This window comes from Theropithecus gelada, chromosome 11 (assembly GCF_003255815.1).
Source record: "Theropithecus gelada isolate Dixy chromosome 11, Tgel_1.0, whole genome shotgun sequence".
NCBI classification, from domain to species: domain Eukaryota; kingdom Metazoa; phylum Chordata; class Mammalia; order Primates; family Cercopithecidae; genus Theropithecus; species Theropithecus gelada.
The window spans coordinates 70,541,874-70,565,922 of NC_037679.1; the positions used below are offsets into that span (position 1 = coordinate 70,541,874).

Below are 24,049 nucleotides of genomic sequence, written 5' to 3' on the forward strand. Positions count from 1 at the left end.
TTGGGAGGCTGAGGTGGGGAGATTGCCTTAGCTTGGGAAGTGAGGCTGCAGTATGCCCAGATCATCCCACTGCACTCCAGCCTAGGTAACAGAGCGACCTTGTCTCCAAAAAATTAAAAAAAAAAAAAAAATCCCTAAGTTTATACTGACAATAAGAATCAACAACAAAAAAACCCATCTCATTGGTTACCTTTGGAGGACAACAGAAAACCAACTCATTATTTTGAAGACTGCCTTAAAAAGGGAAATGATTAATATTTTAAATTACTCTTCCTCAGGGTAACCAAACAGCTGGATATGGTAAAGTTTTTCTTTATAAAAATATTCCAGGTAATAATTGAAGAAGGGATGAAAGAAAAAGAATGTCACCATTCTGTAACCCCTAAGGAAATAATGGATCTTGGGCTAGACAATTATCATCAATGGCTGCTAAAAGACAACAATAAAAAAAGCAAGGCACTAAAGGGAAATATTATCTCCTAGATAGGTAAAACATCTAGGAACTCACTGGCTACTCCTATCAGGAAAAAGACTGGTTACATTACATGACTCCTCACTCAAAGTACATACATCTGTGAAACACGGGGAAAAAAAAATCTTATCAAGCCTCCATTATCTACTATCCGTTTACAAAGATTACAGGGGACAGAAGTCTACTTTAAATATCAACACAGGGATACAGTCAGCAAAATTCAGATGGTGGGAAAAAAAATACAAGACAAGTTGGATTGTACAAAGATACGAAGAAGACAAAAACTAAGGGAAAAACTATAATTAAAACTATGAGGGCTGAGTGCAGTGGCTCACGCCTGTAATACTGGCACCTTGGGAGCCAAGGTGAGCAGACTGCTTGAGCTCAGGAATTCAAAACCTTGTCTCTACAAAAAATACAAAAATTAGCCAGGTATGGTGGCATGCACCTTTAGTCCCAGCTACTTGGGAGGATCACCTGAGTCCAATTGGTGGAGACTGCACTGAGCTGAAATCATGCCACTGCACTCCAGCTCAGGTGACAGAGTTAGACTCTGTCTCAAAAAACAAACAAAAAAACCTATCACTTGGCTGGGTGTGATGGCTCATCCAGCACCCCACTAAAGTGCTGGCCTGTAATCCCAGCACTTTAGGAGGCTGAGGTAGAAAGATATCTCAAGCCCTGGAGTTTAGGACCAGCCTGGGCAAGATAGCAAGATGGTGAGACTCTGTCTCAAAAAAACAGACAAAAAACAAAGAAGAAGAAAGACAAGACAAGAAAAGCTGGCAAGGTGGCATGTGCCTGTAGTCACAGCTGCTTGAGAGGCTGAGGAGGGAGGAGCTCTTGAGACCAGGAATTCGAAGCAGCAGTGAGCTATGATTGCACTACTGCACTCCAAGCCTGGACAACAAAGCGAGACCCCATCTCAAAAACAAAAAACAAAACCAAAACCGACTTCAAGATACACATTAAAATGTTGATGGATAAACGGATGCAATGTCTAGAATTTGCTTCAAAATAATCCAGTGGACTATATATAGCTTAAGAGACAATGGGTAGAATGAAACATGACTGGCCTAGGTTATTAATGTCTCAAAACATTCATAATAAAAAGTTACCACAAGGCTGGGAGTGGTGGCTCACGCCTCTAATCCCAGCACTTTGGGAGGCCGAGGCGGGTGGATCATTTGAGGTCAGGAGTTCAAGACCAGGCTGGCCAACATGGTGAAACCCCATCTCTATTAAAAATACAAAAGCTGGGCTACTTGGGAGGCTGAGGCAGGAGAACTGCTTGAACTCCAGAAGAGGAGGTTGCAGTGAGTTGAGATTGTGCCACTGTACTCCAGCCTAGGCAACAGAGCAAGACTCCATCTCAAAAAAAAAAAAAAAAGTTACCAGAATATGAAACAATCACAAAAAAAAAAAGACTTCAACACATAAACAAATCCAATTTGCAAGCCTGATTTGGACCCTAATTGGAACAAATTAATTGTAAAAAGATTTATCTTTTCTGTGGGATTTTTTTTTTCTTCTTTTTTTAAAGAGGGAGTCTTGCTCTGTCACCCAGGCTGGAGTACAGGGGCACGATCTCAGCTCAACTACAACTTCCACCTCCCAGGTTCAAGCAATTCTTCTTCTGCCTCAGTCTCCTAAGTAGTTAGAATTACAGGTACCTGCCACTGGGCCCAGCCTAAGATATATTTTAAAGATCACCTGGTTTTAAAAAGGCAACTGATTTTTTTAGTAGTAATTTTAGAGTTCATATGGAAAAATAAACAAAATTCAAGGTAATCTGAAAAAACAAAAAAATCAGTCTTGGCAGTGAGTGGATGAGAAGGTAGTCCTATTAGATTAGTGAAGCAGAGTGAAAAATCCAGAAACAAATTCAACCACAAATGGATACTTGGTATATGATAAAATGACATTTCATAACAGTTTGTATGACCATAATGGAATTACATTATTATCTATCTGTCTATCCATGCGCGCGCGCGCGCGCACACACACACACACACACACACACACACACACACACACACTTGCACTTTAAACACAGTGTCTCCTTCTGTCACCCAGGCTGGAGTACAGTGGTGCAATCACAGCTCACTGCAGCTTTAAACTACTGGGCTCAAGCAATCCTCCTTCCTCAGCCTCTCAAGTAGTTAGGACTACAGGTGTGTGCCACCACACCCAGCAAATTTTAAAATTATTTTGTAGATATGGGGTATTCCTATATCACCCAGGTTGGTCTTGAACTCCTGGCCTCAAGCGATCCTCCTGCCTTGGCCTCCCAAAGCTCTGAGGTTACAGGTATGAGCCGCTGTACCTGGTCAATATGATATACTTAGTAGATGATAAAAAAGTATTTGAACATAATCCAACAACCATTCACGATCAAAAAGAAAACCCACCTCTCTGCAAATCAGGAACTGAAGTAACACCTAACTCTATGCTTAATAGTGAAAGACAGTTTCACCCCTAAGAATGGAAGCATGGCAAAATCTCATGCTTTTTTCAGTAACACACCAGTACAGTAAGGCCAAAAAAAAAAAAAACACCACCAACATGGTGATTAGATCATGACTGTATGTTTAAGTCTTAAAGGACTGCCAGAAACAGTGGGCTTACCAATGCATCAAGATACAGGATCAAATTAAAAAATCAAGTGCATCTCTATTTACGAATAAACAAACAGAAGTTTTTAAAACATCACTCACAACAGCACAAAACAGATGAAATACTAAGGGATAAATTTAAGAAAGTGGCACAAAATTGATACAAAGAAAACTAGAAAACACTGGTGAAACTTAAGACTTAAATAAATGGAGCAGTATATGATGACATCAATGAAGATTCTATATTGTGAAGATATTTCTCTCAGAACTGATACAAAGATTCAGTGCACAATCCTATGCTGATTCTAAAATTTATTTGGAAATTCAAAGAATGCAGAATAAGAACAATTTTGATGAGAATATAACTGGGAGACTTACATGAACTGTCTTAAAGGTTGATTACAAAGTAACAGCAATAAAGAGAGAATTGGCATAAGGATATTTAAGATCAATACAACGAAACAGTTCACAAATAGACATATATACATATATGGTCAACTGAATTCAATAAAGCTGGGCACAGTGGCTCATGCCTGTAATCCCAGAACTTTGGGAGGCCAAGACGAGCAGACCACCTGAGGTCAGGGGTTCGAGACTAGCCTGGCCAATATGGTGAAACCCTGTCTCTACTAAAAATACACAAACAAAATTAGCCAGGCGTGCTGGCAGGCGCCTGTAGTCCCAGCTAGTTGGGAGGCTGAGGCAGGAGAATGGCGTGAACCCGGGAGGCAGAGCTTGCAGTGAGCCGAGATCCGGCCACTGCACTGTAGCCTGGGCAAGAGTGAGACTCCATCTAAAAAAAAAAAAAAATTAGCTAGGCCTGTAGTGGCAGGCACCTGTAATCCCAGCTACTCAGGAGGCTGAGGCAGAATCGCTTGACCCCGGAAAGTGGAGGTTGCAGTGAGCCAAGGTCACACTACTGCACTCCAGCCTGGGTGACAAGATTTCAAAAAGAGAAAAAAAAAAATAAAGCCATCAATGGAAAACAGAGGCTGGTGCCAGAGAAACTGAGTAAATATTTATGGTGGAGAAAATGAAGCTCGACCTTTACATCACACCCTACACAAAACCTAACTGAAATCAAGCATACACCTAACCATAAAAACATTCATAACCTAGGGTAGGTAAAAGATTTCTTATTATGATACAAAAAAGCATGAACCTTAAGAGAAAAGCTTGATAAATAAGGCTTCATTAAAATTAACAATACTGGCTCTTCAAAAAAACCGCAGACTGGGAGAAAATATTCACAATACCTGTATCTGAGAAAGGACTTGTAACCAGAATATATAAATAACTTAAAATAATTTACTAAAAGTAGTAACTTTACTTTTCACAGTAAGAAAAGAAACATGATTTTTTTTTTTTTTTTTGAGACAAGGTCTGGTTCTATTGCCCAGGCTGGAGTGCAGTGGTGCAATCTCAGCTCACTGCAGCCTCGATCTCACCTCCATCACCCCTCAAACCCCTCACAACCTCGCTCAAGCGATTGTCCCACCTCAGCCCCCCAAATAGCTGGGACCATGCTTCTGTGCCTGGCTAATTTTTCCTTTTTTTTTTTCAGACACAGAGTTTTGTCATGTTCCTCAGGCTTGTCTCAAACTCCCGGCTCAAATGATCCATCCAGGTTGGCCTCCCAAAGTGCTGGAATTACACGCATGAGCCACTGCACCCAGCCAGAAACACTGAGACAAAAAGAAACGTTAGGACGGGCACAGTGGCTCACATCTGTAATCTTAGCACTTTGGGAGGCCGAGGCGGGTAGATCACTTGAGGTCAGCAGTTAGAGACCAGTCTGACCAACATGGTGAAACCCTGTTTACACTAAAAATACAAAATTAGCCAGGCACGGTGGCGCATGCCTGTAATCCCAGCTACTTGGGAGGCTGAGGCAGGAGAATCGCTTGAACCTGGGAGGCAGAGGTTGCAGTGAGCCAAGATGGCACCACTGCACTCCAGCCTGGGCAACAGAGTGAGATTCCATCTCATAAATAAATAAATAAAATGAAAAAAGATTTGAAAAATTTACTAAAAAAAAGGTTGACAGCCAAAAACACACACACACATGACGAGGTGCTCCTCATCAGTCATCATCAGGGAAATGCACATTTAAGATCACAGTGAGGTAACCCTATGACACCCATTAGACCTACTGAAATTAAAAAGATAAGACAATACCAAGAGTTGGCAAGGATGCAGAACACTTGGAATTTGCATATGAACCTGAGCAGTTGGAATGTAAAATGATACAATCACTTTGGAAGATTGCTAATTTCTTATTAATTGAAATATGTATTTACCAGGCAGTGTGTGGTGGCTCACACCTGTAATCCCAACACTTTGGGAGGCTGAGGCGGGTGGATCACTTGAGGTCAGGATTTCCAGACCAGCCTGGCCAACATGGTAAAACCCCGTCCCTACTAAAAATACAAAAAAATTAGCCAGGCGTGGTGGTGCGTGCCTGTAATCCCAGCTACTTGGGAGGCTGAGGCGGGAGAATTGCTTGAACCCGGGAGGGGGAGGTTGCCATGAGCTGAAATCACGCCACTGAATTCCAGCCTGGGCAACAGAGTGAGACTTCATCTCAAAAAAAAAATTAAAAAAAAAAAATAATAATAAAATAAATAAAAAAAAAAAATAAAATATGCACTTACCATACCTCAGCAATTCCAATTCTAGGTATTTAACTAAAAGAAATAAAAACACAAATACTTGTACACAAATGCTCACAGCAGCTTCATTCATAATAGCCACAAGTTGGCAATAACTCAAATGCCCATCGACTAGTAATGGGTAAATTAACTGTGGTATAATCATAAAATGAAATGCTACTTAGCAGAAAAAGGAATACGCTGGCTGGGCGCAGTGACTCACGCCTGTAATCCCAGCACTTTGGGAGGCCAAGGCGGGTGGATCATTTGGGGGCAGGAGTTTGAGATCAGCCTGGTCAACATGGTGAAACCCCGTCTCTGCTAAACAAAGAAAAAAAAAAAAACCACAAAAATCAGCCAGGCGTGGTGGCGCGTGCCAGCAATCCCAGCTACTTCGGAGGCTGAGGCAATAGAATTGCAGACCAATTCTGGGAGACAGAACAAGACTCTATCTCAAAAACAAACAAAAAAAGGAATAAGCTGATATTAACATGAAGCTCAAATTACTACACTGTTTAAGACACATATATGAAATTATATACCAAGCTTGTCCAACTTGTGTCCTGGAACGGCTTTGAATGTGGCCCAACACAAATTCATAAACTTTCTTAAAACATTATTAAGTTTTGCTATTTTTTTGTTGTTGTTCATCAGCTATCATCAGCGTGTTAGTGTATTTTATGTGTGGCCCAACACAATTCTTCTTCCAATGTGACCCAGGGAAGCCAAAAGATTGAACATCCCTGTTATATGCTGTTTGATTCCATTTATTAAAAAAAAAATCTAGGGGCTGGCTGAGGTGGCTCACATCTGTAATCCTAGCACTCTGGGAGGCTGAGGTGGAAGGACCACTTGAACCCAGGAGTTCAACACCAGCCTGGGCAATATAATGAGATGTTTCCATAAAAAATTTTCTTTAAGTAAAAAAAAAAAAAAAAAAAAAAAACCCTAAATCTAAAAAAAAAAAAGAAAGAAAAAGAAATCTAGAGAGGATAAATGTAATCTACAGTAAAAGAAGGTAGATCACTGGTTAACTGGAGCTAGTGGTAATAAAGTACAGTTGGACAGAGAAGAGGAACAGGCACAATGTTTTCCATCTTCACTGATGAAGCAAGTAGTTACATGAGCAAATGTATTTGTCAAAACTCATTAAAATGTAAACATAAAAAGATGAGCATTTTATTGTATGTAAATTACAGACTAATAAAACTGGTTAAAACATCTTAGTCATTTAGAACAAGATAAATTGGATTCACATTTTATACTTTAAGATAAATTCTAAAATTAGCCAGGCTTAATGGTACAGGCTGGTCTCAAACTCCTGAGCTCAAGTGATCCTCCCACCTCAGCCTCTCAGCTTCCCAGAGTGCTAGGAGGCAGGCAGATCACAAGGTCAGGAGTTCAAGACCAGCCTGACCAACATGGTGAAACTCCGTCTCTACTGAAAATTCAAAAATTAGCTGGGTGTGGTGGCACACCCCTGTAATCCCAGCTACTCAGAAGGCTGAGGCAGGAGAATCGCTTGAATCTGGGAGGCGGAGGTTGCAGTGAGCTGGGATAGCGCCACTGCACTCCACCCTGGGCGACAGCAAGACTCCATCTCAAAAACAAATAAACAAACAAGAGGAAAGGAGTCTTTTCAACAAATGAGGTAGGGACAATGGATATCCACAAGCAAAAAGAAAAACCTGGACCACTACTCTCATATCATATACAAAAATTAACTCAAAAGAGATTGTAGACCTAAACGTTAAGAGCTAACCTATAAAATCATAGGCGTTTTATGGGAGTTTCATAGGGGTGAATCTCTGTGGCCTTGTGTTAGGCAATGCTTTGTTTGATATGACATCAGGAGTGCAAGCAAGAAAATAAAAAACAAACAGATAAATTGAACTTCATCAAAATTAAAAACCGTGTTACAAAGAACACCATCAAGCAAGTAAAAAGATAACCTATAGTCTGGGCACAGTGGCTCGCGTCTAAAATCTCAGTGCTTTGGGAAGGTGAGGCAGGCGGATCATTTGAGGTCAGGAGTTCAAGACCAGCCTGGCCAACATGGTGAAATTCCGTCTCTACTAAAAATACAAAAATGGGCCAGGCACAGTGGTGCACGCTTATAATCCCAGCCACTCTGGAGGCTGAAGTAGGGGGATCGCTTGAGCTCAGGAATTCGAGACCAGCCTGAGAAGCGTGGAGAAGCTCCATTTCTACAAAAAATACGAAAATTAGCCTGGCGTGGTGGCGTATGCCTGTAGCCCTAGCTACTTGGAAGGGTGAGGCAGGAGAATTGCTTGAACTCAGGAAGCGAAGGTTGCTCCAGCCTGGGCGACAGAGTGAGACTTCATCTCAAAGCAAAACAAAAATACAAAAAACCACAATAACACTTCATAACCACAAGAATGGACAAAACCCAAACCAAAGACAGTATCGGTTATTTATAAGGACGTGGAGAAACTGGAACACTTGTACATTACTGAAAGAAATACAAAATGATGCAGCTGCTTTGGAAAAGTTTGGCAGTTCCAACACAGCAATTCCTCTTCAGGAGAAATGAAAATCTAAGGCCACATGAAAAAAAAAATTTATTTATTTATTCTTTTGAGATAGAGTCTCACTCTTTCACTCAGGCTGGGGTGCAGTGGCGTGATCTCAGCTCACCACAGCCTCCGCCTCCCGGGTTCAAGCGATTCAGATGCTCCTGCCTCAGTCTCCTGAATAGCTGGGATTACAGGTGCACGCTACCCTGTGGGATTACAGGTGCACGCTACCATGCCAGGGTAATTTTTGTATTTTTAGTAGAGATGGGATTTCACCATGTTGGCCAGGCTGGTCTCAAACTCCTGACCTCAAGTCATCTGCCCACCTCAGCCTCCCAGAGTGCTGGGATTATAGGCAAGAGCCACTGCTCCCAGCCTCATATGAAAATTTGTACATGAATGTCCACAGCAGCATTACTCATTACCAGAAAAAGGAAATAACCCAAATGTCCATCAACTGATGATAGGTAAAAGTGGTATATTTAGGCCAGGAGCAGTGGCTCACACCTATAATCCCAGCACTTTGGAAGGCTGAAGGAGGTGGATGACTTGAGGCCAGGAGTTCAAGACCAGCCTGGCCAACATGGCAAAGCCCTTTGTCTACTATGGTTTTTTTTTTTTTTTTTTGAGACGGAGTCTCACTCTGTCGCCCAGGCTGGAGTGCAGTGGTGCCATCTCGGCTCACTGTCATCAGGTTCATGCCATTCTCCTGCCTCAGCCTCCTGAGTAACTGGGACTACAGGCGCCTGCCACCACACCTGGCTAATTTTTTGTATTTTTAGTAGAGACGGGGTTTCACTGTGTTAGCCAGGATGGTCTTGATCTCCTGACCTCGTGATCTGCCGACGTTGGCCTCCCCAAGTGCTGGGATTACAGGCGTGAGCCACCACGCCCAGCTATCCCTTTCTCTACTATTAATAAAACTACAAAAATCATCTGGGCATGGTAGTGCATGCCTGTAATCCCAGTTACTCAGGAGGCTGAGGCAGGAGAATCACTTGAACCTAGGAGGTGGAGGTTGCAGTGAGTCGAGATCCCACTACCGCACTCCAGACTGGGCAACAGAGTGAGACTCTATCTCAAAAAAAGAAAAAGAAAAAAAAAAAGGTTAAAAAAAAAAATATATATATATATTTTTTAAGTTAGGTCGGGCATGGTGGTTCACGCCTGTAATCCCAGCATTTTGGGAGGCCGAGACGGGTGGATCACCTGAGGTCAGGAGTTCGAGACCACCCTGGCCAACATGGTGAAACCCTGTCTCTACTAAAAATACAAAAATCAGCTGGGTGTGGTGGCAGGTCACTGTAATCCCAGCTACACAGGAGGACGAGGCAGGAGAATCGCTTGAACCTAGGAGGCAGAGGTTGCAGTGAGCCGAGATTACACCATTGTACTCCAGGCTGGGCAACAAGAGAGAAACTCCATCTCAAAAAAATAATAACAAAAACTTATCCTGGTGTAGTGGCAGACACCCGTAATCCCAGCTACTTGGGAGACTGAGACACGAGAATCGCTTAAACCTGGGAGGTGGAGGTTGCAATGAGCCAAGATCACACCACTGCATTCCAGCCTGGGTGACAGAGCCAGATTCCGTCTCAAAAAAAAAAAAAAAAAAAAAGATTGAAATACTATCACATGTCACAACATGGATGAGCCTTGAGAACACAGGTGAAAGAAGCCAGTCACAAAAGGCTACACATAACATGATACTATTATAATGACATATTCAGAATAGGTAAATCTGTAGAGAAGAAAAATAAGATTCGTATGCCTAGGCTATATGGAGGAGGGAGAAAGAGGGGAGCGAAGGGGAGTAACTGCTAAAGGGTACAAAGTTTCTTTTGGTGGTGATTAAAAGGTACTAAAGTTGATTGTGGTGATGACTACACAACTCTAAGATTATACTAAAAACCATGAAACAGTATACTTTAAATGGATAAATTTCATGGTATGTGAATAATGTCTAAATAAAGCTATTTTTTAAAAATAAACAAATGTAAATGTGCAAAAGTAAACATGTAAGGATAAATTTAAAAATTGTAATGATCCCCTACAGATGACGGGATGAGGGAAGACACGGGTGGACAGGACTGGGATATAAGCAAGACTTCTCTGAATGCATCTTTGTTTTTTTGAGATAGGGTCTTGCTCTGCTACCCAGGCTGGAGTGCAGTGGCACAGTAACAGCTCACTGCAGCCTCTACCTCCTGGGCTCAAGTGATCCTCCACCTCAGCCTCCTAAGGAGCTAGAACTACAGTTACATGCCACATGCTCAGCCAATTTTTAAATTTTTTTGTAGAGATGGGGTTTTGCTATGTTGTCCAGGCTAATCTCAAACTCCAGTGCTCAAGCGATCCTCTCACTTCATCAGCCTCCCAAAATGGTAGGATTACAGGCGTGCGGACATTAAGCCCAGCCTTCATGAATGGCATCTTTTTACATAATTTTCACTTTAAAAGCATACAAATAATTTGCAGATGAAAAAATAGCTATCTCTAAATATGAAAAACAAACTCGACTGGATTAACTACCTATTTATCACACTGTCGATGTAACACTTAGCAACTTTAGAAGTTAGTACTGTGGAATTAACAAGGATGTCACACTGTGAAAACTGGCACTTAAAGAATTACTGAAACAGATACTGAGAAAAACTAATACTCCAAAGACATCTCAAAATTTATTCTGTAGTCTAACAATTAGATAATAATAATTTTGAAGATACTGTATATACTCTGTATGAAAATGTAAATAAGCAGACCTCTAAGATGGTCCTTGATGATCTAACTCCTGTTTTCAGTCCCCTCCCATGCTGTACACCAGGGTCACTCTGTATGACCAACAGTGTAGAACATTAATTGATGATATGCCACTTTCAAGATTAGGTTGTAAAACATGCTGCAGCTTCTGTTTGGGACTGTTTCTCTGAACTATGCATTTTGGGAGAAGCCAGCTGCCACGTCATGACTAGGGGCTGTGAAGCCCACGTGGCCGACCAACAGTTTCGAATTTGAATGCACATCCTCTAGCCCCAGTTACCCCTTCGGATAACTGCAATCCTAGCCAACACTGTCAACAGCTTCATAAGAGACGAGACAGAAACCACTCAGCTAAGCTATTCCTGGATTTCTGACCCTCAGGAACTGTGTGAAATAAGAAATGTTTGTTTTAGTAGCTAAGCTTTGTGATAAATTGTTATGCAATATCATAATAGTTACTATTTTTAGTAACCAAAGCTTCAGTGTAAAAGAATAAGAGATAAACCATGAAGTCATAGTAAAAAGTAAAAATCTTACAATGTTAACTTGACTTGGAAATATTAATTTAAATTTCTGATTTTAAAAAGTTCTCTCTCTTCCTTTCTTCCTTTCTCGTCTCACTCTATTGCCCAGAGCTGGAGGGCAGTGGCACAATCTCGGCTCACCACAACCTCAACCTCCTGGGTTCAAGTGATTCTCCTGCCTCAGCCTCGCAAGTGGCAGGGACTACAGGTGCACACCACCACACCCAGCTAATTTTTGCATTTTTAGTAGAGACAGGGTTTCATCATGTGGGCCAAGACGCTCTTGAACTTCTGACCTCAAGTGATCTGCCCACCCCAGCCTCCCAAAGTGCTGGGATACAGGTGCCACTGCACCTGGCCTACAGTGATATTTCCTAGTTTAGTCTGGAAAATGCCTAGAAGCAATACTGCAACAGTAATTAGCGCCAATGACCAGATAATGATTTTAAAATACTATTTCCCAGCAAAAAGAAATCAGGGTACCTTGGAGGGATAGCTAATCAAGGCAATAAAGTTTTGCAGGAGCCAACTTGAACGGGTTCCCATTCATCAAAGATGGGACAATGAGAGTAACAAAAAAGAATACATGATACAATGAATATATAAAAATCCATGCATTCATAATACTTTTTAAAACAGTAAGAATAAATAAATAAGAATGTTGGGAGAGGATACACCCTTTAAAAAAACAAAAGCAAAACTTTGTGGGCACTGTTGGGAAGTAACAAGGGCACCAACTCCTCACTCTGAAAATTGAAAACAATTAAGAATTTATCCTGTCTTTCTTGTACAAATTATTTCAGGATAACCAAATACTCCCAATTGAAAACAACAGTCCTTTACAGAATAATTCCAGCTAATAAACACAGAAGAAAGCTAGGAATTCAGAAATCACCCTTTACAAACCCCCAATTGCAGTGGTTTTCAGTGTATAGCCCTAGACCAGCGGCATTACTTGGGAGGTGGTTTTATAAATTGCAATAGAAATGCAAATTCTCAGCCTATGCCCCAAACCTACTGAATCAGAAAATCTGGAGATGGGATCAAGCAATCTATGTTTTTAGCAAGCTCTCCCCAAAGGTTTATACTGCACACCAAAATTTGAGTACCATAGCCCTAAAGAAAAAAATGATGTTAAGCATTAAATTAATAATGAATTAGATAAAAGATTAATAGAAAACTTACAATGGGGAGGTGGTGGGATAGGGGAGCAGGGTATTACCACTTGAGCTCTCAATCATTTCATAATTAAAAGTAGGAAAAGATATTGTGTGCCTCCTGACATATGATACAACGCACACAGAACCATTTAGTATTTGTCTCCCCAACCCAAAATGAACTCAGATGTAATCAATGACATCCCAAGAAGAAAACAGAAAAATTGAGAATGCATGACATACCACAGAACAACTGGCTTCTGATACAAAGCAATAAGGGAAAAGGCAGGGGAACTACAAAGAGATACAATAAATGTAATCTATATTCAAAACAAACCAGCTGCAAGAATATATTCTTGACTCAATTAGGGTGATTTGACTATGTGTGGTTACCACTGAATTACTATCTATCTATCTATTATCTATCTACCTATCTATCTGTTTATTTTTCATTTATTTTTATTTTTTGAGATGGAGTCTTGCTCTGTCACCCAGGCTGGAATGCAGTGGTGCCATCTGGGCTCACTGCAAGCTCTGCCTCCCGGGTTCACGCCATTCTCCTGCCTCAGCCTCCCAAGTGGTTGGGACTACAGGCACCCGCCACCAGGCCCAGCTAATTTTTTTTATTTTTAGTAGAGATGGGGTTTCACTGTGTTAGCCAGGATGGTCTTTTTTTTTTTTTTTTTTTTTTTTGAGACGGAGTTTTGCTGTTATTGCCCAGGTTGGAGTGCATTGGCTTGATCTCGGCTCACCGCAACGTCTGCCTCCCGGGTTCAAGTGATTCTCCTGCCTCAGCCTCCTGAATAGCTGGGATTACAGGCATGCGCCATCACGCCCAGCTAATTTTTGTATTTTTAGTAGAAACAGGGTTTCTGTATGTTAGTCAGGCTGGTCTCGAACTCCCGACCTCAGGTGATCCACCCGCCTCGGCCTCCCAAAGTGCTGGGATTACAGGCGTGAGCCACCACGCCCGGCCAAATTACTATTTATTTTATAAAATGTGGTAACAGCACTATGGGTACCAAAGAAAAATTCCTGTTTTAAAAAAGATACACATTGAGGATGTAGGAATTAAATAACATGATGTCTGAGATTTGTTTTAAATACTTCAACAAAGGGAAAAAAAAGTACAAAGGAAGTCAGTTAAACAAGTCAGTTAATGGTGCCATCTTGGCTCACGGCAACCTCTGCCTCCCGGGTTCAAGCAATTCTCCTGCCTCAGCCTCCCGAGTAGCTAGGATTACAGATGCGTACCACCACGCTAGGCTAATTTTTGTATTTTTAGTAGAGACGGGTTTCACCATGTTGGCCAGGATGGTCTCAAACTCCTAACTTCATGATCCACCCACCTCGGCCTCCTAACATGCTGGGATTACAGGCATAAGCCACTGTGCCCACCCTCTGAGTATATCATTTCTATTAAAAAGACAGCACCTCCATAAAGTTAGAATGTGACTCTCCCATCAGAGAGCCAAACTGTCATGCTTGCTCTTACTACAGTAATCTTTTACATTTTAACGACAACAAAAAGTTCCCATTGCATTGTTTTAAGTAATCACTGAAAACAGCTACACCTTCTAGTGATACATGAACACCTTAACATTACATTAAAACGGTAGCAAAAAAAAAAAAAACAAAAACCCACTTTCTTCTCAGAATTTTTACAGGCCCTGAAAATAAGATTAAACTCTATAATCTGATTACATTATTTCAGGCAGAGTTCTTTCAACAGATTCATATGTTCTAAGGCAAAAAAGAAAAAAAATAGCATACTGAGAAAACGAAAATTTTTTTAGTTAACATCCATGAAATCACGCCGAGACGGGTGGATCATGAGGTCAGGAGATCAAGACCATCCTGGCTAACCCAGTGAAACCCCGTCTCTACTAAAAAATACAAAAAAATTAGCCAGGCGTGGTGGCGGGCACCTGTAGTCCCAGCTACGTGGGAGGCTGAGGCAGGAGAATGGCGTGAACCCGGGAGGCGGAGCTTGCAGTGAGCTGAGATCCGGCTACTGCACTCCAGCCTGGGCGATGCAGCAAGACTCTGTCTCCCAAAAAAAAAAAAAAAATTCCATGAAATCACAATTACATCAAACATTGAGAAAATCGGCTGGGTGCAGGCACTTTGGGAAGTGGAGCCAAGCTGATAGCTTGAGCCCATGAGTTTGAGACCAGCCTGGGCAACATGGCAAAACCCATCTCTTCAAAAAATAGAAAAATTAGCTAGGTGTGGTGGTGTGCACCTGTAGTCCCTGCTATCCAGGGGACTGAGAGGGAAGGATCGCTTGAGCCCAGGAGGTCAAGGCTGCACTGAGCCATGATAGCACCACTGCACTCCAGCCTCAGCAACAAAGCGAGATCCTGTATGCAAAAAAATAAATAAATAAATAATTAAAACACAAACACACACACACACACACACACACACACACACAAAACACCCCAAAAACACATTGAGGAAATCTTAATTCAGGAAAAATGAAAACTTTATGTCAGAAAGGCAATTACTGGGCACTGAGAAATATGTTTTCTGTATAAATTATTCTACTTTCTGTAGTTTCTCAACTGATAGAAATTAACCATTCTAAATTAACTGATTGGCAAAAACGAAACCCTTTAGCATTTTCCAACATTAAAAGAACTCTTCTCTTTTTTTTTTTTTTGGATGGAGTCTCGCTCTGTCACCCAGGCACGCACCACCACACCCAGCTAATTTTTGTATTTTTAGTACAGACGGGTTTTCACCATGTTGGCCAGGATGGTTTCGTACTCCTGACCTCAACTGATCTGCCCACCTCGGCATCCCAGAGTGTTGGGCTTATAGGTGTGAGCCACCACGCCTGGCCAAAAGATTTCCTTTTAAGAAAAATGGGGGATTTTTTCTATGAAGGCTCTTTAACCACACAAGCACAAAATACTAGTTTATGCAACTAGATTATACAACAACTCCCTCATTTTAATGTAGAAACATCCATCTTTTTTTTTCTTTTTGAGGCAGGGTTTTGCTCTTTCACCCAGGCTGGAGCCCAGTGGTTCAGTCACAGTTCCCTGCAGCCTGGACATTCTGGGTTCAATTGATCCTCCCACCTCAGTCTCCCAAGTAGCTAGGACTCGAGGAACACACCATTACGGCTGGCTAAGATCTCTATTTTTTTTTTTGTAGGGACGGGTTTTTGCCATGTTGCCCAGGCTGGTCTTAAAACTCCCGGGTCATGCGATGTGCCCACCTCAGCCTCTCAAAGTGCTGGAATTACACGCGGAGCCACCAAGCCTGGCCGAAACAACCTTCTAATAGGATTTCAACATTGGTTGAAGTTAGCTGCCCCTCTGCTTCAAAAGAAATTCTAGCTTTGGGGAAATAACCGTAGGTATATATAAAGCAAGGTTAGCAATCTAGTAAATTAATGTAGCGAACCCTCTTCTTCAAATTTAAGTTCAGATTTAAATCAGATTTCAGATTAAAAAGCCTTGGAATTACTTTTTTTTTTTTTTTTTTTTTGAGATAGGGTCTCGCTAAATTGCCCACATTGCTCTCAAACTCATGGGCTCAAGTCTTCCTCCAGCTGGGATATCAGGCATGGAGCTACTGTGTCCAGCCAATTAGTCTGTTTTTTTGTTTGTTTGTTTGTTTTGAGATGGAGTCTCACTCTGTTGCCCAGGCTGAAGTGCAGTGGCACGATCTTGGCTCACTGCAACCCCTGCCTCCCAGGTTCAAGAAATTCTTCTACCTCATCCCCGCCTAGCAGCTGGGATTATGGGCAGCGGGCGCCACCGTGTCCAGCTAATTTTTGTATTTTAGTAGAGATGGGGTTTCACCATGCTGGCCAGGCTGGTCTCAAACTCCTGACCTCAGGTGATCCACCCGCCTTGCCTCGGTGCTGGGATTACAGGCATGAGCCACCGCGCCCGGCTAGTATTTATTTTTGAGACGGGGTCTCACTCTGTCGCCCAGGCTGGACGGCAGTGGCGCAGTCACAGCTCACTGCAGCCTCTACTTCCTGGGCTCAAGTGATCTTCTTGCCTTAGTCCCCCAAATAGCGGGGGCTACAGGCGTATGCCATCATGCCCAGCTAATTTTTTTGAATTTTAGTAGAGACAAGGTCTCTGTTGTCCAGGCTGATCTTGAACTCCTGAGCTTAAGCAACCCTCCTACCTTGGCCTCCCAAAATGCTAAAATTACAGGTGTGAGACATCATACCTGGCCTCCAATTACTCTTTTTGAAGAGGATACTATACAATCACAATTGATGGGCATCTCTCCTCTCCTGTTTTTGTTTGTAAAATCCATGTGAATATCTATGTAATGTTGTTCATCAAAAGCCAAAGCATAGCCTCATCAAAAAGTCAGAGCTAAACTACAACTATTTATTCATTATAAACTTAGTTACTCAATTCATGCAGCATGCGAACTACAAGCAAACACAGGCAGGATTATTCTCACCTTTACCTGCTCTATATGTCTTGGCTTGATTCACTGGCATGGGCGTCATAGGTATTGGGTATAAAGGCTTGAGAGAATAAAAAAAAAAATTAACATTAGGCTCCTATGATAATAACAAGGTATTCTGTCGCTCTTAGTTTTATATTGCTAGAGAGCTAGGCATGAGAAGGTTTCCTGATTTTCTCTATTAGTCATTTAAAAATTAGATCATACCCACAGCTAAAAGGAACAAACCCCAAACTAAAGTAAATCTAAACTATCTTTTTCACAGAAAACATTCTCAGATTTAGGTCCTTATACTTAATATCACATTGAATCTCTGCATGCCTCTCTGTTTCAAATGGCTATGCATAACCATCACACCCTCAAGTCACTGAAAACCTAAGAGTGCTTGGTGTCAGATACAAACAATTAGGGAGGCTAAGTGAACATCAAATTCTATGACTTACTTGCACGCCTGGGCTCACTGGGACTGGATACATCATATTTGGTGCAAAACAAACAGGCTGAGTATAAACTGGAGTTGGCTGTTGATGACCCACCATAGATGGGCTAGGTTGTGCTTGAGGCCGAGGTGAAGTTGGGGTAGTAGAAGGCTTTGGCTACAAAAACAACAATAAATTCAATTATTTCAAGGTAATAAATGAACTATTATTGCAATTTAAAGACTGATTTTCCCAATCTGTCTAATTTTACTTGCTTTAACTATTTCCCTTTTATTGAAAACAAAAACATAGCACATCAATTTTCACATTTCAATAAAAGAAAAAACGTTTCAGTAGAAACTTAAAACTTTGCCAATTAAAAAATATTAAAAACAGTGGCAGTGATTTTTAAGAAACTGGTGGAAGTGTTTTTAAAAATTAAAAATAAATATACCTTATGATCTCAGTAGAATAATAATAATAGCAGTCATCTCTTGGTATCTGTGGATTGGTTACAGTACACTACGAAGATACCAAAGTCTTAGAATGCTCAAGTCCCCTATATAAAATTGTGAAGTATTTGCATACAACCTATGCATATCCTCCTATATACTTTACGTCATCTCTAGATTACTTATAATACCTAAAACAAAGTAAATGCTTTACTGTATCATTTTGGAATAAAGACAAGGAAAAGTCTGCATGTGTTCAGTACAGATTATCCTAACTATATTTTTGATCCATGGTTGGTTGAATCCAGGATGCAAAACCCTCAGGTGCAGAGGACATATTTATAAACCTGATAGCAAATTCTGGGTCAGAGAAATTCAAAGATTTGCCCAAGATCACATCTAACTGATGACAAAACAAAGACCTTTTTTTAATGTCTAAAAAGTATTCATTAATGGCCATGTAAGAAAAAGAAAGAAGGTTGTTTTAGCATACTAAAACAAAATTCAGATGACAGGTATGGAAGAAGGACTACTAATTTTTCTTTTTAGGGGACTAAATAACCTCGAAGAAAGTAATAAACCTACCTGAGAGAAGGAACGTGGGTTGAACTCCTTTGCATTAGGATTCAATGTTGATTTCCTAACTTGCCTGAAAAAAAAAAAAAGGCCAGTGAAATCTACATGGACTTTATGTTGTTCTAAAATCTTCCATACTTGACAATTTTAAAAAAACTGCTAGGCCGGGCGCGGTAGCTCAAGCCTGTAATCCCAGCACTTTGGGAGGCTGAGACGGGCGGATCACAAGGTCAGGAGATTGAGACCATCCTGGCTAACACGGTGAAACCCCGTCTCTACTAAAAATACAAAAAACTAGCCGAGCGTGGTGGTGGCGCCTGTAGTCCCAGCTACTTGGGAGGCTGAGGCAGGAGAATGGCGTGAACCCGGGAGCCGGAGCTTGCAGTGAGCCGAGATCGCACCACTGCACTCCAACCTGGGCGACAGGGCGAGACTCCGTCGTCTCAAGAAAAAAAAAGAAACACTGCTAAACATAGATTTAAACTGTTCTCACTAGAAGATCACTAATCCTCTTTATTGAAACATACGCACTTATATTGCCAATTCCTTAAACCCTTAAAGAATATAGTCATAAAAGAACAATTTTTTAAAAATCTGAGTAATATACAACTGCTCCTCTCAAAGGCAATCAAAAAATACTTTATTTTCTCCTTCAGAGTCCCACTCTGTTGCTCAGGCAGCAGTGCAATCTTGGCTCACTGTAACCTCTGCCTCCCCAGTTCAAGCAATTCACCTACCTGAGTCTCCTGAGTAGCTGAGATTACAGGCGACTGCCACCATACCCAGCTAATTTTTTTTTTTTTTTTTTTTTTCAGTAGAGATGGGGTTTCACCATCTTGGCCAGGCTGACCTTAAGTGATCTGCCTGAGTCAGCCTCCCAAAGTGCTGGGATTACAGGCGTGAGCCACCACGCCTGGCCAATCAACAAACACTTGAGCTGAAAAGACAGTAGCTACTTATAAAATATCCTTAAAAGCACTTCTTTTTTTTTTTCTTTTTTTTGAGACGGAGTCTGGCTTTGTTGCCCAGGCTGGAGTGCAGTGGCGCGATCTCGGCTCACTGCAAGCTCCGCCTCCCAGGTTCAAGCCATTCTCCTGCCTCAGCCTCCAAGTAGCTGGGACTACAGGCGCCCGCCACCTCGCCCGGCTAATTTTTTTTTTGTATTTTTAGTAGAGACGGGGTTTCACCGTGTTAGCCAGGATGGTCTCGATCTCCCGACCTCGTGATCCGCCCGCCTCGGCCTCCCAAAGTGCTGGGATTACAGGCGTGAGCCACCGCGCCCGGCCTAAAAGCACTTCTTAACATACCAGTATTCTTTTATTATTATTACTTTTTGAGACGGAGTCTCGCTCTGTCACCCAGGCTGGAGTGCAGTGGCATGATCTCGGCTCACTGCAGCCTCCACCTTCCGGGTTCAAGCAATTCTCCTGCCTCAGCCTCCCGAGTAGCTGGGATTATAGGCACCTACCACCATGACTGGCTAATTTTTGTATTTTTAGTAGAGACAGGGTTTCACCATGTTGGCCAGGCTGGTCTTCAACTCCTAACCTCAAGTAATCTACCTGCTTCGGCCTCCCAGAGTGCTGGGATTATAGGTGTGAGCCACCAGTCAACATACCAATATTCTAGCATGAAGTAATTTTTATGTGAGAAGATATTATCTACATAACATACCTGCAGAAAATCATGGCTCTAAAAAAAATTTGCCTCAAATCAAGAATAAGCAGTCCCCAGTTTATCAATAAGCTGCATTCCAAAACTTTAGCTTTAACTGGATTGTTTGGTACCCAGAACACCTAAGTCAATGGTAGTTAAGTTCTGAGGTTAGCCCCTGAAAGTCCATTTAACAAATATACGGAATGTGCAGAATTAAGTCTATTTTCACAAATCTAAACATTAACTAAAACACTGTTTCTGATGAAAAATATTTTGAATTCCAAGTAGAAGCATCGCATGCTTCTCTCCTTGACAGTGGCAGTTTTTCATCCTAGCAGCACAGTGAGGGTGACTAATGAGTGGAATCCAGTAAAGATAGGTCTCCTGAACTGACAATTTTTCAACTCCTGTTCATTTACAGAAAAACTTTTCTTAATTTATGCCTTGTTTTTCTAGCCCTGGGGTGCAAAAAAGGGGAAGAACAGAAGAGTAGCACAGGGTGCAATAACCTAATTTACTTAAGATGTCATTTGTTTGGACTAGCTGTTTGTAAACTAAGGGCAATGTATGAAGCAGTCTAAAAGTCCAGATGGATTCTTCACAGTTGGAAGGACCTAAATGCCTTTAAAAAAAAAAAAAAAAAAAAGTTAACTGAGTAACAGGATGGTCTAAGTTCCAGGTTTACTCACTCAGCTGCGTCTTTCTTCTCTTCCTTATCATCTTTCTCTTGTTTACATGCTGGACTGGAAGTCTGAACCCCTTGGGAAGTGACCTCAGGTCCCCTCTTGTGCTCCGTGTTACTAAGTATTGAAGGGGAAATGCTGGGGCTATTCGGCTTGCTGCTGCCACTGGTACAGTTGCTGCTGCTATTTTCAGTGAAAGAATCCTTAGCACTTGGTTCAATTTTGTCTTTGATCAAATCTCTTGATTTTTCTGCCTCTCTATTTTTGTTTAGTAGTTGATCCATAGATTCAGAAGTAGAACTTGGCTGTAACTAAATAAAGGAAACAATTATACTTAAATATCTTAAATAACTTTAATAATCCATTTTTGCCATGAGCACAAGCAAAGTAATATTAACTATATGCATGAAATGTTTTGAATAAGGCTTTTTTCATACTTTAAGAGTAATGTTTTTACTATAAACTAACAATAACAGAATACCTATATAGCACAACCACAGTTACCAAAGCACTCAAATGTCTTAGCCTCTAAAGTTCAATATTTACTGAATGCCTACCACGTGTCAGAAATTGTGCTTGCTGGGTGAGAAAAATATGAAAAAATTTCTATCCTCCTATACTTGTCATCTAAATAAGATCAGACACTTCACAACAAAATGAGTAAATGCTAAGAGATTCTATAGAAAAAACAACCTATAAAAAAGAAAGGTTTCTTAATGGAAGTTTCAGCTAGTCTAAGGTGTGAAAGAAGTTTAGGAGAGGTGTTTGGGATGGAGAATAGTCTAAGTAAAAGGAAGAATATGTTTAAAAATCCAAAGAAAAGAGAGAAGATGGCTCTATCACATAAAAGAATAGCACCAATGGGGGCTGGGCGCAGTGGCTCATGCCTGTAATCCCAGCACTTTGGGAGGCTGAGGCAGGCAGATCACGAGGTCAGGAGATCGAGACCATCCTGGCTAACACGGTGAAACCCCGTCTCTACTAAAAATACAAAAATTAGCCGGGCATGGTGGCGGACGCCTGTAGTCCCAGCTACTCGGGAGGCTGAGGTAGGAGAATGGTGTGAGCACGGGAGGCAGAGCTTGCAGTGAGCCGAGATCATGCCACTGCACTCCAGACTGGGTGACAGAACGAGACTCCGTCTCAAAAAAAAAAAAAAAGTAAAAGGATAGCACCAATGACCCAGGCACAGTGGCTCATCACTGTAATTCCAGCACTTTGGGAGGCTGAGGCAAGCAGACTGCTTGAGCTCAGGAGTTCAAGACCAGCCTGAGCAACATAGTGATACCCTGTTCTCATTAAAAAATAATAATGATAATAAAATAAAATAAATAACAAAAATAAAGAAGTAAAGCAAAGCACCAATGGCTGGACCAAGGGTGGGACACACATGTACAAGTGAGTCAGAAAATGATAGACTTGCCAAAAGGAATATGACAATAAAGGAACTTAAAAGCTATGTTCAGGGCTGTGTGCAGTGGCTAACACCTATAATCCTAGCATTTTGGGAAGCCACGGCGGGTGGAAACACTTGAGGTCAGGAGTTTCAGACCAGCCTGGCCAACATGGTGAAACTCTTGTCTCTACTAAAGATAAAAAAAAAATTAGCCAGGCATGGTGGCGCACACGTGTAAATCCCAGCTACTTGGGAGGCTGACGTATGAGAATCGCTTGAACCCGGGAGGCGGAGGTTGCAGTGAGCCAAGATCACACCACTGCACTCCAGCCTGGGTGACAGAGCAAGACTCCATCTAAAAATTTAAAAAAAATAAAAAATAAAAAATAAAAATTAAAAAGCTATGTTTTTAATTTTATGTTTTTAATTTAAGTATGGCTTTTAATTCTCAAGGCAAATGGGAAGTCAATGAGGAATTTTAAGTAGGGTAGAGTACTGGGCAGATTTATAGTTCAGAAAGATTAACACAGCAGCTTTGTGCGAAATGAACTGGAGGGAAGCAAATTAGGATGTGGAGGTACCATCATGGAGGCTGGACTAAGAACTGGGCCTAGTGGGCTTGGAAGGTCATAAGTAGATGAATTCAGAATGAGACCTGACTGTACATATTGGTCAGTTAGACATTCTAAACCCCTAAGTAAAAAAAGAGACAGCAGGGGAGAGGAGACAGAGCGTGGTGGCCAAACAGAACCCTCCAGTGATCATCCCCCACAAGGAGCACCAAATTGAACAACTATCCACACAAGAAAGCACCTTCATAAGAACCAAAAATTAGGTAAGCGATCACAGCACCTGGTTTTGACATCCTATCAAGGAAAAAGGCACTGAGGAAGATAAGGAAGATGGTCTTGAACTGCCCCTGCAACACCCCTGCCATTCCCCCAAAATGCAGTGTGGGGTGGAGAAAGAATCTGTGTGCTCGCGGGACAGAGAGAGAAATGACTGGGATTTTGCATTGAAACTCAGTGCTGCCCTGTCATAGTGGAAAGCAGCACAGGACAGAATTCAGCCAGCACCCACAGAGGGAGTATTTAGATCAGCCCTAGTCAGAGGGGAATTGTCCATCCCAGTGATGAGAATCTGAATTTCGGGCTGGGCGCTGTGGCCTGTAATCCCAGCACTTTGGAAAGCCGAGGCGGACGGATCACCTGAGGTCAGGAGTTTGAGACCAGCTTGACCAACATGGAGAAACCTCATCTCTACTAAAAAACAAAAAAATTAGCCCGGGGTGGTAGCACATGCCTATAATCCCAGCTACTCGGAAGGCTGAGGCAGGAGAATTGTTTGAACCCAGGAGGTGGAGGCTGTGGTGAGCTGAGATCGCGTCATCGCACTCCAGCCTGGGCAATAAGAGCGAAACTCTGCCAAAAAAAACAAAGAATCTGAATTTTGGTAAGCCCCACCACTATGAGTAAAGGGCTCTGGGGTCTTAAATAAACTTGAAAGGCAGTCTAGACCACAAGGACCGCTATTCCTGGACAAGTCATGGTACTGTGCTGGGCTCAAAGCCAGTGGACTTGGGGTACATGTGACCCACTGAGACACCAGCTAGGGTGGCCAAGGGAGTGCTTGTGCCAGCCCTCCCCCAACTCCAGGTACCAGAGCTCACAGCTCTTAGCTCTGAGAGGAGAGGGAAGTGTAG

The 24,049-nt window shown here is 41.8% G+C and overlaps 1 protein-coding gene across 5 annotated transcripts in view; it reads right to left on the reverse strand.

Moving 5' to 3' along the window:
* The window catches only part of ATXN2 (ataxin 2), a 154,438-nt gene that overhangs the window by 21,470 nt on the left and 108,919 nt on the right, over positions 1-24,049 (reverse strand). For 3 of the 5 annotated variants that reach the window (XM_025401242.1, XM_025401245.1, XM_025401243.1), the window contains 4 exons: positions 20,958-21,262; positions 18,622-18,685; positions 17,609-17,761; positions 17,166-17,226 (listed from right to left, as the gene is read on the reverse strand). In XM_025401242.1, the coding sequence (XP_025257027.1) occupies positions 17,166-17,226; positions 17,609-17,761; positions 18,622-18,685; positions 20,958-21,262 (583 nt within the window). Of the gene's footprint in view, positions 1-5,741; positions 5,775-17,159; positions 17,227-17,608; positions 17,762-18,621; positions 18,686-20,957; positions 21,263-24,049 lie in introns of all 5 variants that reach the window. The other 2 variants (XM_025401240.1, XM_025401241.1) reach the window with 2 other exon arrangements.